Source organism: Podarcis melisellensis (assembly GCF_964234715.1).
Source record: "Podarcis melisellensis genome assembly, chromosome: 2".
NCBI lineage: Eukaryota > Metazoa > Chordata > Lepidosauria > Squamata > Lacertidae > Podarcis > Podarcis melisellensis.
Window position 1 is genome coordinate 99,375,102 of NC_138529.1, and position 22,111 is coordinate 99,397,212.

At 42.9% G+C, this 22,111-nt stretch overlaps 1 protein-coding gene across 1 annotated transcript in view; it reads right to left on the reverse strand.

Annotated features, from left to right (window-relative positions):
- The window catches only part of SYNPR (synaptoporin), a 146,610-nt gene that overhangs the window by 14,429 nt on the left and 110,070 nt on the right, over positions 1 to 22,111 (reverse strand). The window contains exon 3 of the mRNA XM_081903221.1: positions 13,020 to 13,144. Within this exon, the coding sequence (XP_081759347.1) occupies positions 13,020 to 13,144 (125 nt within the window). The remainder of the gene's footprint in view (positions 1 to 13,019; positions 13,145 to 22,111) is intronic.

The window sequence follows — 22,111 nt, forward strand, 5'->3', positions numbered from 1 at the left end:
TCAGTAGGATTTGGATCTCTTTATCAATTTGATTCCCTCCCTCCCTTCTTTTTTGCTTTCTCCTCCTGTGATGCTGCATTTTAATGTTTTAATTGTTTTAATGTATTTTAATCTTGTTTTTTAAGTTGTATTTCAATCAACTTGTTTTTATTATTGGTTGTTAGCCGCCCTGAGCCTGGTCTTGGCTGGGGAGGGCAGAGTATAAATTATTATTATTATTATTATTATTATTATTATTATTATTATTATTATTATTAATCCACACAGCACCCCTTGAATCAAGACCTGAGTAATCTTTAAATAGACTGCAGTGATACAAAAACTCTTACAACCTTGCCTCTCTATCTTCTAATCATAGCCCAATCACACTCACCCATAACATCACTGGGTAGAGTGAACACACACACCACATTTCCAGGATAGCCTACATCTGTTTTCAATTGGACATGCTGCATTTGCAGCATCAAAGTCTCTAGGAGGTCTCTGGGTCACAAGCCTGGGTAGTGTGTATCGAGGTCCTGGGCTTCTCGCTGACGTCGTTCAAAGGAAAGGAAAAGAATAAATTTGACACCAGCTTGGTTGCAGGAGTTGCCGGAAGGAGACATACAAGGTGCCATCCAACTGCCTTAAGAACCCCACCCTCGATTTGTGTAAGGTTTACTCCTTAGCCTTGACTTCACCCAAAGACGTCCTGCAAGGCAGCGGGCATGAATTGTTCCTTGAGGTTCTTTTCTAATGAATGCAAAATATGTAAGAGATTTGTGTTGTTTGTGGACTGTGGACTGAGTCCCCATAGATTCTAGAATAAAATGATGTGTGTATGCAGCTTGGGTAAATATGCACATGATTGCATGGCACTTTCCTGTAACTTTCATCATTCATTGCTCCCTGACAACCTCCTAGCTTTAAATTGCAGGTGGTGTGTAATATGCAGCTCGTGCCTCCCTTGGGCTGCCCCGTTCTTCCCCAACAGAAAACTCCTCGGCACACAGAATGGCAGGAGTAATTGGAGGTATTCATAGCAGTGATGAACTATTCTTTGCTGTTCCTCGCTCTCTCATTACTCCTCTCGGTGTATGGCAGAAGCAGGTATATTCTGTTCTCCTGAGAAAGCTCCTCCGGCAGACAGTCAAGCTGTGTTAGCAGACAGACTCATCCTGATTGGTATGCATCAAAATCATCTACGCTTTCAAAAATTAGAAAACCCTCTCCTCATTAAGAGGAGCTAGCATGAATCGGCTAAAATTAGTCTGAATGTATTCTCAAGGTTGCATTTGGTACAGGCACAAATGCACTATTGTTTCTGCTTTAACTTATTGGGAATGATTAGACCTGCATTCATTACACAGGTGGGGGAAACAGGCAAGCCTCACCTGGAGAATTGCATTTTGGATGGGTTGCAGTGGCGTAGCGTGGGTTGTCAGCACCCGGGGCAAGGCAAGTAATTTGCGCCCCCTAACCCGTGGATTTTAGCAGGGGGCAGAGAGCTGCGAGTGCGAGCGTGCCCCCCCCCAGATGTTGCACCCGGTGCGGCTGGCCCCCCCTGCACCCCCCACGCTACTCCACTGATGGGTTGACTCAGTCCCTTGATAAAAAAGGGGGGAAGGGGGAATCTTTGGGTTGGAAATGCTGGTTCTCATTAGTAAAGTGCTCTGAAAACAGCAGGTAAACCTGGGTTTAATGTTAGCTGGGTAGACATTGACTCTCCAGCAAAAATTCTGTCCCACAATGTTGGCTTGGTTGAACTGAGCTGGGCAAATGCTACATCTCAGCAGCAAGTTCTTCTGCAGATTGTAGAGAAATGTGGGCTGGATCCAATTAGGCTGGCAAAGACTAGTTCTCAGCAGCAAACTCCTCCTTACTTATTATGGATATATCCATGGGAAGAAATGTGAAATCTCTACCATGTATTCTCACAGTTATAAAGAAAAATAATGACTTGCTAGGTTGTAGCAGGATGTAGAAATGGCTTCAACCTCTGTAGTTAAAGAAAGAAGCCAGGAAGTTCTTTTGGACAATGAGAAACAATGATTTATCCTACCTCTAGTTGGTTTGCAGTTACAGCCATCCTGGGACAGGGGAAAGCCGGACCCATGTTCTAGTAACCTCCTATTTTGACCATTGCCATTTGTTTTACATGGAGCTGCCCTTGAATACGGTTTGGAGCCTGCAGTTGGTGCAAAAATGCAGTGGCCAGAATTTCAACAGACCAGACTATACGGGGTCATTAATTTTCAAAGATCTGCACTGGCTGTCTATTTGTCATGAAACCCAAATCAAGCTTTTAGTTTTGACTTCTAAAGACCTGAATGGCTTAGAATTTATCTAAAGAAGGGCCCATTCCATACTGCCAACAGGATCACAACCTTAAGAGCTTGCCAGCTGAGATAGCTGTTGTCTCCACAACAAAATAAGGCTATCTGTTAGGAGAATGTCTATCCATTAGGAGAATGGATACACACAAAAATTGGTAAGATTCTGCAATTTCTAAGTTTTGGGTGGAATTCAGCATTGCATTATTATGATTGTTCCATCAGTGGAGCAGTGGTGGTAAAGAAGGTTTACAAATGAGTGCAATTGGGTTGTGGTCGGTGCAGAATTAGGGTGATCTGAAAGATGAGTGTGCTGACCATCAGCACCAACTAGATAAGCAAGGATCACTGAAAAAAGATAGCACATCCCCCCCCCCTTAAGCATTTGATCCAGGTATTAATTTTCCTTTTTATAAGCTCTCCATCTCTCTTCCACAACAGCAATCAATGGATTCGAGCATTCTAAACTCTCTACAAATTAAGTTTATGAACTGGAATCCACACTCTTCTCAAAGTACAAAGGCTTTCAGGATTTTAAAAGAGTGGAAACTGAAACCATACAGGTAGCTTGGGGAATTTGAGGAAGTGGAATGAGGATAATTGATAAGTTCCAGTATAATGCGTAGCATAATGCATTAATGGAGAACAATTTTTGCAGCAGGCTTTGAAAAGCTGATCTGTAACATACAATCCCATCCCCTCCTACCTGCACATTTCTTTCATTTTTTTTGAGCTGGGAAAAAACATCAGTCAGAAATGTCGATTGAATAATCATTTACATACTCTATCCATCACTGCACTGGGCACAGAACTAAATTAAAGTCTTCCAAACCATGGATAAATGTATTTTGGGTAACACAAATGGAGCCAATATTCTAAAGGATCGATTTCTTACATCCTGCAGAAATTAGTGAAGGGTGAAATCTGCCCATCTCCATTTGTAATGGGCTGGGGTCTTTCTAGGCCTTTGTAGAAGGTCATGATTTTTCTGAGAGTACTTCAGAGATTGGGGAGATACAGCCCTTCTCTAACAAAGTGCCATCCTAACCATGTGATAGTTGTGCTCTGTTATTAAGGCAGTTGTAATAAGCCAGCCTGGGCTCTGGTAGGAGGGACAGGGGAGGTATAACCATAAAAAAAATGAATGAATGAATGAATGAATGAATGCACTGAGTCACACATTCATTTCATCTTTCAATCTCACTGCAAGCAGAGTTGTAATAAATACGTGGCAGAGTTGTAATAAATATGGAGGACCTTACGGTCTTCAAATAAAAACAGGTTGGAGATCCCGGGCCACAAGGAGGTTAGGCTGGCCTCAACCAGAGCCAGTGCTTTTCCGGCTGTGGCTCCGATCTGGTGGAACGCTCTGTCACAAGAAACTAGGGCCCTGAGGGACTTGATATCTTTACGCAGGGCCTGCAAGACAAAGCTGTTCCACCAGGCCTTTGGCCAAGGCACAGTCCGACCCCTTCCTTCTGTAATCATCATAGAACTCTAGCCCAATGGTTGCCATTAATTTGAATTGATTTTAGAATGTATTTCAATTAATTGATTGTGATTTTATGTAAACTGTGTTATTTTTACTGTTGTTAGCTGCTCTGAGCCCAGCTTCAGCTGGGGAGAGCAGGATATAAATAAAAAATTGTTATTATTATTATTATTATTATTATTATTATTATTATTATTAAAAAAAGTATTTTAGACATTACTCCCCCCACCCATAATAACTAGGGTTGAGCAAAGCTGAGACTTGATGATGAAATGGGAGGTTATAGGGTTCATGGTACACTCCTGCAGACCTATGTATAATTCACCTCTTCTGTGACTGCTCACAAATTTCTCTGCTGCAGGGGAAGCGAGTCTGTGACACAGGCAAATCAGAGTTACATTTTCCCACTAGACAATCCGGTCCAGCTCTGCCATTGGGCAGAGTGTGCCAGTTGCCCTAGGCATTAGATGCTGGTAGTAATGCTTGGCGCCCAAGTGTTCAGAGGACAGGGCTGTGTCTGTATGGTTCATACCTAGACTTGTGGACCCTAATTTAACCTGCTGCCCCTCAAGCACAACGGAAGATGCTGCCTTATTGTCAGTGTGGAGGAAAGATTGAGCTGCTGTCTGGTCAGAGTGATGGGGATGCTCATCGGGTCCTTCACATTAGGCTGCAAAATGGCTAGCCTTTCAGGCAATTGGCTTCCCAGGCAATCTTCTGGCACAAGGCTACAGCACACAACATATGAAAAGAGGAAAACCTCTCTATGTTAAGTAGCCAATGCATCTGTGCAGTTTTGCCAGCGCTGGCAGCACAATGAACAAGCTTATCTTATTTTTCTACTCCCTTTGAAACACCAATGAAAATCAGGTCAAGGTCATGGGTCCTATACATGAGGCAGCAAAGTTTGTGTTAGGACTTGTCCCATCCCTGCCCCCCAAACCTGTAATAACTTCTTGACCACCGGGATCACTATTAAATGAAGACACTTGTAGTTTCACCTTCCTAAGAAAGAATCTGGAGCCTTGGGTCTACTTTCTATCATTAGGTCGCATTACATATAAAAAAGGGGAACTGAGCTGCTTAAAATGTCACAACGAGAGTTTTGTATCCTGAAGGATACTTCTCCCAAATTCTGCATGGCGGGGTGCGACATTACACTCTTTGCTTGTTTCCTTTCCAACTGGAGTGAGAGCAATTTAGAAAGAGAAACACAACGAAAACAGGTCCGCTTAGGCTAATCCATTCACAAAAGCCCCAAATTACATAGAAAACTGCACTGCTGGGACCACAACGCGACACTGAATTGTGGAAGTTGATCATAAAAGCACTGACCTATTCCTCACTGCCCATCCTGGCGGGGCGGTTTGTATAATTAATCGGCAGAGCTTCAGATCTCTGGCTGTCCTGATGCATTATTGAACACAGATGCATAAAGTGCTGGGTAGACTGAACCCAGCAGATATTTTTTTTTTTATTTTATTACTATATGAGGTTGAGGGGGGGTGGAGAGAAGGAATTTGATTTTCTGATTGATTTTAACTGATTTCATCTTTTGTGTCCCTTGGAAAACTTCGTTGTGCATCGCTTACAAAAAATTATGTTGCTTAGCAGAATATACATGGTTGAAATAAAGAAATAAAACAATAGAATTGAATGGATGCTTCATCAGCCCAGCAAACAAGAATCAGTGTAGGCCAGTGGCCAGTTCTGGGCATGGCCCTGAGTTCAGATCTCAGCTTAATTCTCAGTGTAAATTCTGATTGTTAGCCTTTCCTTATGTGTGCATCCCTCTAGAATAGGAAAGGGGAACTTGTGGCCCTCCAGTCATTGTGGGACTCCAGTTCCCACCAACCCTGGCCAGAATGTCCAATGGTCAGGAATGATGGGAGTTGTGGTCCAGCAACATCAGGAGGCCCTGAGGTTCGCTATCGCAGCTCCGCAAGAACAATTTATAAAACATGCCAATGGGAAGAGAATGCTCTCTTAAAATTACCATTGGCGAAGTACATTTAAAAGCTCCACTTTATCAACTGTGCAAAATTTAGTTAAGTGTGATGCTAAATAGCTCTTTTCTAGATCAATTCCTTCTTAGGTAAGGGCTTTTGGTTCGTTCATGTTTAGGTACCATTTGTTTATTTGCCGTATTTTTTGCTCTATAAGACACACTTTTCCCCTCCTAAAAAGTAAGAGGAAATGTGTGTGCGTCTTATGGAGCGAATGCAGGCTGTGCAGCTATTGCTGAAGCCAGAACAGCAAGAGGGATTGTTGCACAGGGATAGCCATGCAAAGCCTCTTCAAGAACATTTGATTCAGAATTTTTCTTTTCTTGTTTTCCTCCTCTAAAAACTAGGTGCATCTTATGGTTGGGTGCATCTTATAGGGCAAAAAATACGGTATCTGTCACAGTTTCCTGTATGATCAGCTGCACCATCTTGTTCCAACACTTTCCAAGCCACGGCAGATATCCTTTCTTTTGCACCAAGTTCAAGGATGAAAAAAAGAGAAAAACTGACACAAACACACAACTGCTTCTAGAACTGAGTCATACCGATAGATCCAAATTTTTAAATTTTAGCTTCTTCTTGTTTCCAGCACAGCGTTTGACAGTCATGACAGGTACAAGCTCCGTGGGCTCTCTGCGTGGCATCTTTTGTTTCGGGCTCACCCCCTCAACTCTTCCACTGTCAACCAGTAATCATAAATCAGGGAGGAACTGGTGAAGAAATGCTGCACAAAAACAGATTTATTCACTCCCAGGTGCAGTGAAGGAAAAACCTGCGATGTTCTTTCCATGAAGAAGCTTACCTGTCTCTTGAACAAAGGCGCTGAGTGGCTGAAGGTCCTAACTTAACAGATATGGAGGTGATTTACTCAGGCCTTTTGATGCCAGCACTGTCAAGCAAAGGCACTCTCTGTTACATTTGAATCATAATCATATATCTATTTTCAAAGTCAGTTCTGAGTAATCTCTTAGCAGGATTGCAGACGGACAACTAAGATATCAAATTAATATAAAGGATTGCAGGGGGAAAATAGCGATTTTACTCACCACCACCACTCCAAATCAAGTAAACAAAAACAAAACGAGGCAAACAAAAGGTGCACAACTTTTGAAACCACCATTGCTGTTGGCTATAAGAACGTAGAGTTTCAGGACATTGAAACAAGATCTTGCTAGCCACAAGGTCAGTGCTGGAATGCAAGGTTATGAAATGCTTACGGACATTCCAGCTTTGCAGAAATAATAATAATAATGATGATGATGATGATGTGAGACCTATGGGACTATGTGGCCCTAAGGAACTGTGGACCTGTGTCCATTAATGTGTGTATGTGTAAGAAAGAATGAACAAGCATTTTGAACAAAATGCTTGTTTAAGCTGGAGGTAGGCTGTATGAATTGTGCATTGCTTAGTAATGATATGTTGGGTCTCTGGACTGTAATAAAGATTGATTTGATTTGAATAAGCGGACTTGGACATAGTGTAAGGAAAAAGATATCAGAGATATGGATAACTGCATATATAAGTGGGCCTAATGTAGGTTTATATCCAATGGCAGAATGTCAAAAAATTGAGTATTTGTCATGAAATGAACAGAAAGAAATATACACAAGTTCCTCCTGATGAGGAAACTGTCTTCTTGCTCAACTATGGAACATTGATTGTTACACTCAGAGCAAGCAGAAACCTTGCTCTGTGTGATTCTGCTGTTGCACCATTAGCTCTTGTGTATCCAAACCAAGCTTTACAACAGGCACCCCCAACTTCGGTCCTCCAGCTGTTTTGGGACTACAGTTGCCATTATGCCTGACCACTGGTCCTGTTAGCTAGGGATGATGGGAGTTGTAGTCGCAACACATCTGGAGGGCCGAGTTTGGGGATGCCTGCTTTACAATAAATGGGAGTGGATGAATGGCCTCATGTCATGTAACTGTATACTCACTTCCTTTTTCATTCCTTCTACCATTCCATGAATTGTGGTTCTTGACCAACAAAACTTTCCTCAAGCCCTTTCATAGCATGAAGGAATGCTTGATCAAACTCCAAAAAAATAGGGTAAGAATACTGCTCAAGGATGTATTCTGCATAAAACCCCAACTTTATTATTTCTCTCTGTATTAATGAATAATATCCTACCAAGTGAGACTCATATCTTCCTTTATTAACACAGCATCTCTATACACACTAGTCAATAACTGAGTAGATCATATCTTTGCTTATTTGGGACAACTTATATGAATCTCCACTTGACAGTGTATTAATAATGCCTTCTATTTATATATTAAATTAATAAATTAAGCATGGATTTTTATTTTGCAGAAAGACCACCACAACAAAGGCTTTCCAGTAATGTGTGGCAGACTATCTTTTAATAAACAATATGGTTTTAAAGTAAGCCCACTGATGGATGTTATTTCTGAAACATTATATTGCATGAAGGTAATGGTGTCAACGTGGGATGCAGGTGGCGCTGTGGGTTAAACCACAGAGCCTAGGACTTGCCAATCAGAAGGTCGGCGGTTTGAATACCCGCAATGGGGCGAGCTCCCGTTGTTCGGTCCCTGCTCCTGCCAACCTAGCAGTTCGAAAGCACGTCAAAAGCGCAAGTAGATAAATAGGTACCACTCCGGCAGGAAGGTAAACGCTGTTTCCGTGCGCTGCTCTGGTTCGCCAGAAGTGACTTAGTCATGCTGGCCACATGACCCGGAAGCTGTACGCAGGCTCCCTCGGCCAATAAAGCAAGATGAGCGCTGCAACCCCAGAGCCCGTCACGACTGGACCAAATGGTCAGGGGTCCCTTAATGGTGTCAACAGCTAGATGTTCATTATCTTAATAAGCCAAGATATCCACATGCCTTGTGTCAGTCAAATTCATTTGCTAAAAAGCATTGGTCATCACAAAAATTCAGACTTAGTCAAGCTGAAAGATACATTTTAACATAGGTGGTCTCCAGGGCACTGTGATCTGTTGGGAACCTAGAGCAAACATAAAAACCTTTTATGCAATATATTTATCTTAGTCAAGCAATAAGAAACAGTTTTTCGCCTCACTGTTAAAAACAAACAAACCTGTCTCAAGACTCTCTTTCAAAAATATTTCCCCAGGGGAACTACCCAGGGAGCAATATAATAGGCCTCCTTCCTCTTTCTGGACACAATTGAATAAACAACCATTTATAGGTATTCCTGCATCTCTCCCCTTGAATAATGCTGTGGGCATAATTTGAAATCTCAAAGCAGTGAATCATTGCACAAACAGAGGATGGGGGAGGGGGGGAGAGAGACCACAATCAGATTTAACAGAATAATAAAACTGTGAGAATTGCAACAGTTTGAGGTTAACTTTAACTTTTTTAATTCAGTATTTTGCAGCTATGGGCACCAGGAATCCATACTTAATCACAACAGTTAGCCCAATTTTGAACAGATCTATTACAAGTTTCCTTCAAACAGGGCAACCTTATATCTGGCATGTATTGCAATTTCAACGGAAGCAAGGCAGCATGAAGGATGGACAATACTGAAGAAAACACAACCTCGCATCTCATCATGGCAACAGGAGTGCCAGACTGTAGGTTTAAGAGAAACCTTAAAAAAAAAGAGTAGTGGGGCAGTCTTTCACTCACATGCCCCAGCCTCATGCTACCTTTCCCCACCTTCTCATTGTGCTCTTTTTGAAGACTTCCTGGGTTGATTAACCATAGTTCTAAGAACATCTGAACTGGAGAACTATGGCGATGAGAATAAGCCTTGGCTCTTACATGATTTGAAATTGGCTTCAGTAATATTCTGGCTTGTTCCAGTACTGGTAACTTCACCAGATTTTGGGTGGTGTGGCTGGTTCCCCTTCACAGGGTGCCGAGTTGAAGGGAAACAAAATTAAGAAGATCCATAATTGAGAAGATCCATTTGGGGGTTCCAAATTTTAGCCTCACACAGGGTGCCATATTGTGAAAGATGTCTGCCCCTGCTGATAACCACAGTTTCCTGATTCAAACTTCACAGGAAACTATGGCTAATTAACCGAGGAAGACCTCAATCACAGCTCACCAAAAAAGGAGGAAGGAAAGGGTAAGTATAAAGATGGAGTGCACTAGCAAGTATCATGCATACCTCTGTTCAATAAGCTATGCATTTCTGATCTGAGCCAAATAATGCTGGCTTTCAAGCTTTCTTTCTTATATATTATTATTATAAACTAATAACATATATAAACCAACATCTTAAATAGCAATTTCTATTGTGGAACTCCCTCCCATCCTCTGTGAAGAACACTCATGAAATGTGACAAGTTTGGAAGAGAATCAAATTATAAATTTGCATAACTCAATTTTCCAAAGCTGCTTCATGAATACTAAAAGAAGCAAGAGATGAAAGATTGTACAGAACAGCAAAGTTAGCAAAAAGGGGGGGAATTTAACATTTGTAATAAAGGGCAGTACAAGTCTGTGGAGCACAAGTATGGCATAAATATCTCATAAATTAACAACAATTCACGAGTTTGCCAGCTGCTCGGATCCATTTAGTGAACAGCATTACTATCAATAAAGGCATAAATGGAACTCAAAAGCAAAACAGCAAATGATGTCTGATGGAAATAGGCATTTTACAGACAGATGGTGTTGCTGTCTTTAAAAACATTTCTTGGAATAGAATTTGTATAGAAAGAAATAGATATCTGTGAATCTACTTTTAGGTTTGGGGACTTTTTATAGATGCAGGACATGACCGTTTAGATGCAAGGGGGTTGGGGAAGGCTGATAGCCATATTTATTTATTTTTTGCATTGCATCTGCTTGTGAATGTGTTATGTCTTATTAACAGCAGGGTTTCAAAAAATATTTCATTGTTAACTTCTGGCATTGGACACTTGCCCTCATTTCCATTGGTGTTTATCATCCCAAAACTGGCTTATGAAACACATCAGACAGATCACTAGGCTAAAAAAGGCTTTCTAGGACAGCTTAGCTCAGATGCTATGAAACCAAGACATATTTGAATCTTTTGGAGAGCTGATGTTTTTAAAAGGCAATTTGTTAGTCAATGCATACATACATTCTGAGAATTATTTATCTATTTTACTTGTTAGTCACTTCCTACAAAATGTCAAGAGCCCAACAGGAATGACACAAAACCAAAAATGACATATGTCAAGAAAACCATTTCGTAGTGCAGGGAAAAAGGACAAAAATCTTCAGCAGCAAACACTTTCCATCAAGTAGGCCATCAGCCAACTTGTCATAATTTGTCATATGTCTGGGCGAAGAGATATGTTTGAACCTAGTACATGGAAGACATTCATGATGGCACCAAGTGGACCTCGCTGGGGACAGCATTCTACAGCCAGGGAACTTCAACCAAAAGAAGTCAGAGGCACATGGAGGAGAGCTTCAGATGAAGACCGAAGGGTCCAGGTAGGGTCATAGTGGGAGAGGTGCTTTGAAAGATACTGGGGCCCCGAGCCATAAAGAGCTTTATGGATTAAAAGAAGCATACAGGCAGCCAATGCACCTGTGCCAGATTCAGTGTTATATGATTGGCTCACCTCACCTGTCTTCAAAAGCAAACCCATGGAAACCACAATGCAATATAATATTGTAATATAATATTGAAGTTACCAGAGCCTAGGTTATGGCAGACAGGTTATCATGATCCAGATAAGGTTGTAGCTGGGCCACCAGTCAAGGCTAGTGGAAGGCAGTGGCGTAGCATGGGTTGTCAGCACCCGGGGCAAGGCAAGTAATTTGCACCCCCTAACCCGTGGATTTGTGCCCCCTAACCCGTGGATTTGCGCCCCCTAACCCTAACCCCCAGATGTTGCGCCCGGTGCGGCCGCCCCCCCGCCCCGCCACTGGTGGAAGGTACTCAAGTGACAGCAGTGGATCTAGGGGGACCCCCACCCCCAAACTACAGACCTGCTCTTCCACAGCGAATGTGTTCCCATCTAGAGTAGGGTCTACACCACTTGTCCAGTCAGAAGAACCACCCAATAGAAACATCTCGTCTGATTGAGCTTCAGTTTATTGACTCTGATATAGTCCATTTTTGTGGCCAGTAACCAGTTCAGCACATCCATCAACTAATCTTTCCCCCACTTTTTAATAGTACTATTTCCCTATAAAAATTAAAAGTTTCTTTTTAAAAGAAATGATTAAATTCGGGGGAAATCGAGAGTCTATCACTATTCTCATTAGGAGTTGTTGCTGTTGTTGTTATTTACCAGAAAGAAACTTTTCATTAACATTGCTGTGCCTTGTGAACAGGACTAAAAATTATAGGAAAAACTTGGCCATGGGGAAGAACACTGCCTTATAAGTGCATTCTAAGTTGGGGGGGCGGGCGTTGGAAGTAGGCTGTATGCAAGATCCTTCTAACCCCTGAATCCAGCAAGTGTCAAAATATAAGCCAGGCTACCTTCTTGTGTTGAGGCAATCACCTGGGTGATGGGCCATTAAGAAAACAAAGGAAATAGGCCTAAATAGGTGAGGCCCCTCCCTCTACTCAGAGACAAATGGGCAAAGCATTGAGTTAAAAGGGGCAGTGGTGTGACTTAGACGTAAAGCAGCAAGCTGGAGAGAGAGTCGGAGCAAAGTTTGAGAGCAATGTCTGATTTCTGTTTGAATCCAAGGCTGTGGCTATGGGAGAAACAAGACCTTTTTGGGGTGTTGATGGTGTGAAGCCCCTCCATCGTAGGCTCAGGTTGCATATATGCATAAATAAACCAAATGGCATAAAGACACTGCAGTCTCTGTTGTGCCTCATTCCCAAAAGGAAATACGAACCCTGGGAACCCCTGGAATCTTGCACCACTCAGAGATTGGAGTGGCGTGAAACAGTATCACATGCTTCCAGAGGCAGGTCACCAGGCTTTGCAGAGCCGTTATCCTAGATTCTTGTCAGGTGGACCTCAGTCACTTACTGGCAGAGGGAAGTCAGTGAGGTGCAAACGTACCAGCTGGAGCTAATCTGAGTGCTTCTGTGGAGTCTTCAGTTTAGTTCCACTTCCAACTAACTGTGGGAAAGCAAAGCCTCAGCAGTGCTAAAGGGTTCCAGCTTAGAAGCAACTTTAAATGCACCAGTAAGTGACATCACCTTAGGTCTTTGCATGTCTTGTCATCTGCAAATATCTACAGGAAGCACTACACTGAACCACAGTAGACAATGGCTACACCCTTTGCATGCGAATGGCAAATAACTACAACAGATTACCTGAATGGATAGGCAAAGGCTATGTCAATGCTGAGGTCGCTCTCTGTCTTGTTTGCACAGTCCACGCTGAGCCGCAGTCCTCCAGAATAGCCACCACATGTTGCAAATGCAAAGATTGCAAAAAGCTGTGGGGGGAAATACATACATACATATATATGTGCGTGTGTAATTTTAGCTCATCTACCAATGCAATTTTAGCATGTGAAAACATTTGTGGAATAGCAGTTATGACAGTACAATTATAGGTGTCCTCTGGAAGAGGAAAGAGGTATTTTACTTATTTAATAAATTTCTGTACTGCCCTTCACCCAAAGACCACAGGACAGTTTACTGTATAAAAACACAAAAATACATTGCATAATAACAAGCAAAAACAATACCCCCCATAAGCAGAAGTTAATGGGTTTTTGAAGCATATTCTTCATTTTCATACTGATACTATACCAGCGTTAAATCAAAAGCCAGTGACTTGTCCTCCCAGAGAAACAGTAGTTTTGAATCGCAGCAAAGGGTTGCATGCTCTCAAATGAAGAAGAATGAGTTATTGGAGGAAAGCAACCCAGCATGTGCCCACCAGGCAATATTGGACTCCAACTACTGTAAGGTCCAACATGTATTAGCAATGGGCAGGAATAATGAAAGATGGACCCCCAAAACATTGGGAGGGCACCATTGGGAGTTAACAAACACAAAAAACAAAACAAAAAACCTAACACACACGAAACCAACAAGAGTTTCATCAAACGAAAGCATCACTGACGTTTCCTATCCTTTGCCGGCTTCATCCTTAGTGACTACTTCCTGTCTGCTTCTATGGGTTAACCCTCCTTAATTCTCCCCTCTTAGGACACGCTGACTCCACATGCCCATTTTGCATTGATTTTTTCCAACATGATGAGCCATATTTAGGAGGTCCTCTCACAATACTTCAGACATTATTGATTTTTACATTCCTAATCAGGAGCCACACTTAAAGAAAATGCCTCCTGCTCCAAGTGCTAGCAATTCATCGCAAGACTGCCTCAAACAACTCGAAATTGTAATTTTGGATTAGATGTTACATGCAGTTATATATCTGTATATATAGATCAATGCAAAGAGACACAATGACATTCCAAAGCAGAAGTGAATTTGACAGCCGGTTCATACAAACCACAGCGTGTAGGGTATCCTAATGGGTAGTTTGTCTACCTTTGGTCCCCACCCTGCACTCAGCTCTCACCCGTGACTCCTAGAAGTTGTCAGCATGCCACAGCAGCCACACCCAGAAGCAGTTTCGACTGGCTGCCTAAACCAAGTGAGGGTAGCCAATGGCTCTCAAACCCTTGGTGAGTTAGGGACTTCCCCTGCATGCGAAGACAGACTCCGGTGGATTGAGCAGACAAGACCAATAATGGGTCCAACAGTCAAGAAGGCAGTTTCTGCCCATGTTGTAGAGGGAAGTGAGGGGCAGATGGGGCTTGTCAACCTGGGAAGGTAGCTCATCTCATCTAGAAGAACAAAAACTCCATTCCTAAACCTCCGCTGCCTTGCTGGATATCTTCGGGAGAAGAAAAGGCTAGGGAGTAAACCCTACGCAAATCCAGAGTAGAGTCCCTAAGATGGTTGGATGGCACCTTGTACACCTCCTTCTGGTAACTCCTGCAGCCAAGCCGGTGCCAAACGCATTGCTAAATATTTTCTGGGCAGGATGAGACACCTGGTTGAGTGTATGCGCTGCTTGGGTATATGTACTGATGCTTATTTTCTACAGAAACTCTGATTTCCCCCCAAGGGCTGGCCCAATACATTTTGGCACCTCTCCACAAAATGGCGCCCTGCCCATCAGGGAACAAGGGTAAGTGAAGATTGACATCAGGAACAAGGGGTGGGGAATAAAGATCTACACTGGTGGGAACAAGGGTGGGAAGAGATGAGCAGCGACTCCTATTTGCCAAGAGGCCGCTGTAGAGGTAGCATTGGTGGGGGGCTGCTGAGGAAGAGGCACAGCCAGCCTCCAAAGAGCGCAATGCACCATGGCGGCAGCAGCATGTGATGCATTCCTTGGAGGCCTGCTGCCTGAGGCGGTTCTTCACCTTGCCTTATGGGTGGGCCGGCCCTGTTTCTTCCCCCAGTGTTGTGGGACTCCAACTCCCATCAGCCCCAGCCTGTCAAGAGTGATGAGAGTTGGAGTCAAACATTTGGAGGGCACCATGTTGATTATCCCTGTATTAGGCAAGCATTGAATTTACAAATGCAAGCAGCGCTAAACCTATTAAATAGGCAGATTTGGAAACCAGACAACATATTGCAGCTTTCTACACTTGAATCAATTCACTGAATCTTCTTGGAGGACACATTCCTTTTGTTACCTTGTGAAGATGGGCCCAACAAGAGCTCAAGGACGAAGTCTATTTATCTGAGCCATTATAAATATTGTATGTCATATGCTGTCTACAAACACAAAGCAAACCTAGCAAACACAAAGCAAACCTAGCACAAAGCAAACCTAGCACTAGCACTAGAAAACTATCTCATTCCATACAGCACCCTACAAATCTGTACTAACTTTCCTTTGTTGCAGTTCCTCACATGTGGTGTGTTCCCTTGTCCTTGGGCTGCTTTTAGCACAATTAATAGCACTTGTCTGCTTTTACCTCTTAGGACTGCAGGCAGCTGAATTTTAGTTTCATTGTTTTCCTTTTGGAGTTTATTCTAGCATGGCATGGCAACTCCAGCTGAAAGGAATGGGGGGTACCCAGAAAGAAAGACTCACGATATAGACACACAAACACGAACAAAAGCAAACTTCATTTGCACAACATAGTCAAGATCACACCTTTAACCAACTCATAAGAATTAGTGCTTTCTAGTTCTGCATCCACAGCCACATAAATTCTCCGCTGTCACAGAAGGGGCTCTCAGCTCAGTGGCAGAGAATCTCAGGTTCAGTCCCTGATATCTTCAGATAGGGCTGGGGGAATAGCTGGCCAATATCTGGTTTTCAACATCACGATATATCACCAGCTAAACTTCACAATATACCAATATAGCACAACGTCTGAAATAAAGTTGGAACTATGTAGAGGTGAACAGCAGGGCTTGGTGACATCTGGTTTTCAGCTTCATGATATATCACCAGCAAAACATCAGGATCTAATGATATACTGTATCACAGTGTCTGAAATATGGAGGAACATTGGCTGGTTTCACAGTTTCCCCCACATTGTGATTTTTGCATAACTAACACACACACATCATGATTCACAATATATTGCCAGGTCAAAAACTATGAAACCAATATCATGATATGAACTTCAAACCGGTTTTGGATGATACATATATGGATATATTGCCCAGCCCTAGTCCCATCTGAAACTCTAGAGAGCCAGGGGACTGACTCAGCATAAGACAGCTTGCTATGCCAATATGCTAAGTTGCCTTGTGCCAGGTCAGGCTGTGTGTTTCTCTAGCCCAGTATTGTCTGCCAGGTGAGCTGCCCTACCAGCTGCCACTGCTAGCAGTGGCTCTCCAGGGTCTGAGAGCCAGAGAGGTCTTCCCCATCACCTGCTGCCTGGGCCCTCTTAGCTGAAGGTGCCCAGGTTGAGTATGGGATCTTCTGGGACTGAAGCATGTGTTCTGCTGCTGAGCTACAGCCCTTTCCACACTTTAAGACGACCTTTAGACATTATAGCAGTGCCAAGTGACTCATTTTGCTGTGGGTTCATCCAACAGCTCAGCAGCAACGTTTAAAGGTCCACCATCATATTCCAGCCTAGAATGGCTGCAAAAGGCCACAAGGCCGTACCAGCCTGCCATGAGTCAGAGTGAGGCAGCTACCTCATGCAGCAGATTTTCAGCATCATGAAAGAGCAGCGATTTGGGTGATTTAGCTTATTGTTTTCTGTTTTACTTCAAGAAAGAGGAGGTCGTGGAATTTTTCTGTCTCAGGTGTTAAAAGAACTTGGTCGGCCCTGGATACTGAGGGAGGGGGAGCCATTTGCTTCACTGCCTCAGGCAGCAAAATTTCTTGGGTCAGCACAGGCCTCAGTTATTGGCTGAAGGGCCACGCACTGACTATAAATGGGCTATGTGAAGGGATAAATGCTTTTTGGGGTAGTTCTGTTCAAACTGTCTCTCAGCTGCTCACATATTCTGAACAACAATAGCAAGATGTAATAAAATGTTAATGAAACAATTTGTCCAGGCCCAGGTAGGGCCAAACTGACAGGCAGGGAAAAAATACCGGCAGCTAAAATGGGACAAGGCGGCTCCGTGTGCATTTTGTTGTTATATATTTACACTGAAGCTGTAATTGTTGCCACTATGTCATGAACAATAGACCTCTCACAAGTAAATGAGGCTCAATTATTTCCTCTAACAAAACACTCAGAGCTGATCTCCCCTTGGAATTAATTGAGTTGCACAGGGAACAGCATTGTAAATTGGTATTAATCGTGCAGCTACAAATTGTGCGGCAAAGGGAGAAAAACAATATATTTGGTGAGCCCGGGAAATACATTGTTGGAAGCAACAGTCCCTCTCCCCAGTGCCCCACTTTAATTCCAGTGGCTTCAATGTACTGCAAAGGCGCAGGGTGTCTTAGGCTGTGTACACACCACACATGTAAAGCACATTTCTGCCTCCCCAGCAAGAATCTTGGGAACTGTCATTTGTTAAGGGTGCTGGGAACTGTAGCTCTGTGAAAGATAAGCTACAGTTCCCAATATTCTTTGTGCTTTAAAGTTATGGTGCATACACAGGCTGACACCACTTTCTACACAGATGGATTTAGGCTCTTAGGCATAGGCAAACTGCGGCCCTCCAGATGTTCGGGACTACACTTCCCATTATCCCTGACAACTGGTCCTGTTAGCTAGGGATGATGGGAATTGTAGTCCCAAACATCTGGAGGGCTGGAGTTTGCCTATGCCTGCTTAGTGGTCATAGTTGAAAAGACCTTTTTGACTGCTTCTAATCTTTGCTGGAAATGTAAGGAGAAAGAAGGCACATTCTACCATATGTGGTGGATACGCAAGATAACTGAAACATTCTGGGAAATGATGTATAATGAGTTGGGGAAAAAATGTTTAAAATAACATTTGTGAAAAAACCAGAGGTTTTTTATGTTAGGCATTTTAGGTACAGAGATTCCAAGAGAGCAGAAAAGACTATTCATGTACGCGATGACAGCAGCGAGGATACTACTGGCTCAGAGATGGAAAGACGACAAAGTTCCAACCAGCGAGGAATGGCTGGTGAAGATGATGGACTATGGTGAAATGGCAAAAATGACTGGGAAAATCAGAAACCAGGAAGAGAAGAATTTTAAGAAGGAATGGGATTGATTTATAATGTACTTAAGAGAACACTGTAAACAACTAAAAACTTTGGCAGGATTTGAGTAATGCTTGTAATGTACAAAAACAATGGAAAAATGGGCAATATTCTTTTAACAACTTAGAGGAAATAAGATAAGCAGATGGAAACCATGGAAGGGTGGAGGGAAGTCAGAGGATTCAGGGAATCCTAAAGGAAGAGGTGATTGATGTGCTTGAATTTAAATTTGTTATGTAAAACTTAATATAAAAAATTATTTAAAAAAGAAAGGACCTTTTTGAGTCCAGGGCCAGGTCTGACCCGAGAGGTTTTGCTGCACGAGGCAAATGACAAGGATGGTAAGGATTGTGACATATGCAATTCTTCCACTGAGCAAGAATTCTTTCAAGCACACTATAATGGGTTGTATCCAGTTCTTTCCCTGAACTGACCCTTCACTGAGAGGAGACTCTTTCATGCAGCAGTCTTCCATAAACATAATGGCAGGGGTGTGTATGTGTGTGTGTCCCTCTTATTATCCTTTCTCTTTGCAGTCTTCTTCTTTCTTTATGCCCCCACCAAATCTGCTTCAGAGGCTTGGTGGACCCTTTCAAACAGTGTGCAAGGTGGTGTAGAGGAGCTACAGGACAAAGGGATGGATTTCCAATAATAATAATAATTGCCTCCCCTTTTCTACACAGTGGAGGGACAGAACTGGATACAACCGAATAATTACATTAACGATAATGCTAAGCTACACAACTCGGGTGACATTTGAGGATTAGCTAGATAACAAATGTAAAAGAGTTTTGCACTTCCAGTGTGCTGCATTAAAGGACATCTTGTCATTCCGGCAATAGGTCACCTGTCAGGAGATACGGCTTGTTAAGGAAAAGCCACCCACCAGTAGCAAGTCTGCAACCAGTACATTTTGGGAGAGTTGAGAGAATTACAATTTCTCACACTGTGGCAGGGAAGAAGATCAGCATCAGGGAGAGGGATTTGCCTCCATTTCATGCTGAATAGGGCAGAGTATTTTTCTTACTTGGCTTCTACTTGGGTTTGAGGTTCATCTGTGCTCTCAGATGACCAACTGGCAATGCCCACCAGGTGAGGAAATAGAAAGCCACCTTTGTGAAATGGGCAATGGCTCAGCGTATATGAGCAGCAGCTAAAACAGCTTAAGTAGAAGTTGATTAGAAGAACACAGGTGGGCATATGGGAGCAGAGACACAGCGGTGGGGCATCAGCTTTCTGTTTCCCACGTTCAACATCCTCTTCAAGTAAAGCTGGGCAGATCTGTCAAACCCAGTTTCTCATAGTTCCTCATTTTCCCAGACTCGTGTTCAGTTCACAAACTTTCAGTGGTATTTAGAATCTGGAAAAAAAATTGCGGTCATAAATAAATAGCCAGTATAGGATAGTGTGGGGTGTATAGGGTGTTGGGGGGGGGTAGTACCTCTGGTGGGGGACACGCTGTGCTCTTCCTGGGTCCACCTTTGGTCCCTGCCCTGCACTCAGCTCTCACCCGTGGCTCCTGGAAACTGTCAACATGCAACGGCAACCACACTTTGGGAAATGGCTTTGACTGGCCGGCTAAACCAGGTGTCAAGCCCTTGGTGAATCAGGGACTTCTGCCACATGTGAAGACAGGCTCTGGCAGATAGAGCAAATGAGATTAATGGTGGGTCCAATGGTCAAGAAGGTGGTTTCTGCACAAGCTGTAGAGGGAAGTGAGGGGCAGGTTGGACTTGTCAACCTGGGAACGTAGCCCATCTAAGAGGAGGAAAACTCTGGTCCTAAACCTCTTCTGCCTTCTGGGATGTCTTCCGGAGAACAAAAGACCAAGGAGTGAACCCTACACAAATTCAGAGTCCCTAAGGTGGTTGGATGTCATTTTGGTGCTGCTAACACAGTGGTCTGACTTCCTCAACAGAGGTGCACTCCATTGTCTCTCAAATGCCAACAATTGGACAATACTGTATACTTATATGGCTATTTCTCTCTCACACACACCCTGCAAAACAAAACGTATTAGAATGTATCTGCTGCATTTAAGTTCTGCATTCAACAGACTCAAAAGGCACTGGATGAATTGCAAGCCATCAGCGCATGTGGACACAGGATCTGACTAATAAAAGGCCTGGCTCTTCACATGTCCTGCAACCATTTTTAGAAGAGGTAAGGCAGCGCCTCTAACCTGCCCTCAATAGGTCAGGATTTTGCTCACTATAAACATTGTGCTTGGATATCCCCACCCCATTTCCCACCACTGCCTGGTATAGTGACCAAAGGATGGAACACGGCCACCACTGCTGCCCATGTAATGTTGGGATCAGACAATGAAAGCACCTAGGAAGATGCATTATATCAACCAATATTATTGATCCATCTAGCTCAAGGGTCACATTCTACTGAAGAACATTCTATTGTAGCCAATAGTATAAAATATTGTGGTGTCTAGTGTCCACAGCAGTTTCTCTGGTTTACAAAAAACATTGGCAACCCCTGGTCCTGTTCAATATTGTCTATTGACTGGTAGTGGCCTTTCAGATAGGAATCTTTCCCAAGTACTGTTTGGAAATACAAGAGATTTAACCAAATACATTTTGCATGCAAACTGTACTGTATCACTACTGCAGCACTGCAAAACTATCCTTTGGAAACCTGCTATGGTTCATTATTATTATTTTTTAAAGGCTATTTGATCCTTTAAGGGAGGATGCTACTGAGAGTGGATGTACCTTAGTGTAGTATGGCTTTTTAGCAGGGCAGCCAACCGACTGTTAACTTGGGGTCCAAGAAACCTGGAGAAAATGCATTGCAGAAAGGATTCCACATTTGCTATAGATATATAGCATCTTTTTGTTCTATGGCTGTATATTTATATGGCGATTTCATCCCGCCGCCCCCCTTCCCAATATAAGAACATATCTGCTGCATTTAAGTTCTGCCTTTTGTTGACTTAAAAGGCACTGAATGAAGTACAGGGAATCTTGTTTAGCACCAACACTATGCTCCTCAAAAATATTTCAGTTTATAAGCAGAGGAAAGGTTGTGAAATGTTAGACACCGGCATGGAATCATAATCTACCTGCCTCCAGCTGACATCAAAAGTGCTTCAGGAGAGCAAGTCAATGGAGTACTTATGTAGTGTGATGAAATTATTGGCTTTCAGCCATTCGACTTTCAGCATTTGCCACAGCAGGTCAGCATTCAATCTAATTCACACTGCGTAGTATCTTGATGAAGTCCTGATTATTGTCATTTTTTTACTACAACAACAACACCAAAAGGAAAATGGAAGTAGCTCCATTTAACAAGGTGCTTCAGAGAGTGGACCAAAATAAATGTGCAACAAGTCAGGTATGAAGTATTTCTGAACATTTGTCACTTGTCAATTGCTATGGAACCAATTCTTCTTCTTAAAGCCACACTTTTGTGTGGGGAACTTTTCATGAGTAATTCTGATATGCCGACTTCTGAAGGCTGGAAGTGAGAATCCATGCACAGGAGACAATTCAGTTAGGAATTCCAGGGACAGAAACCGAATAATCTGATAAATGAAGAGGTAAACAGCGTTCACACTCATTCCAGTATGCAAGAAAAGGATATAGCTCAGCGGAAGAGAAGACACTGTGCATGCAGATGATTCCCAGCTCAGTCCATGGAATTTCTAGTTAGAAGGATTCAGAAGCTTCTAATGGCCGCTTACCCTGCTCTGGGTGGACAGTAGTTGCAGTCCCTCGTGGGTTGCCCTCCATTCCCGGGACAGTAAGGAGTCATATCCCAGT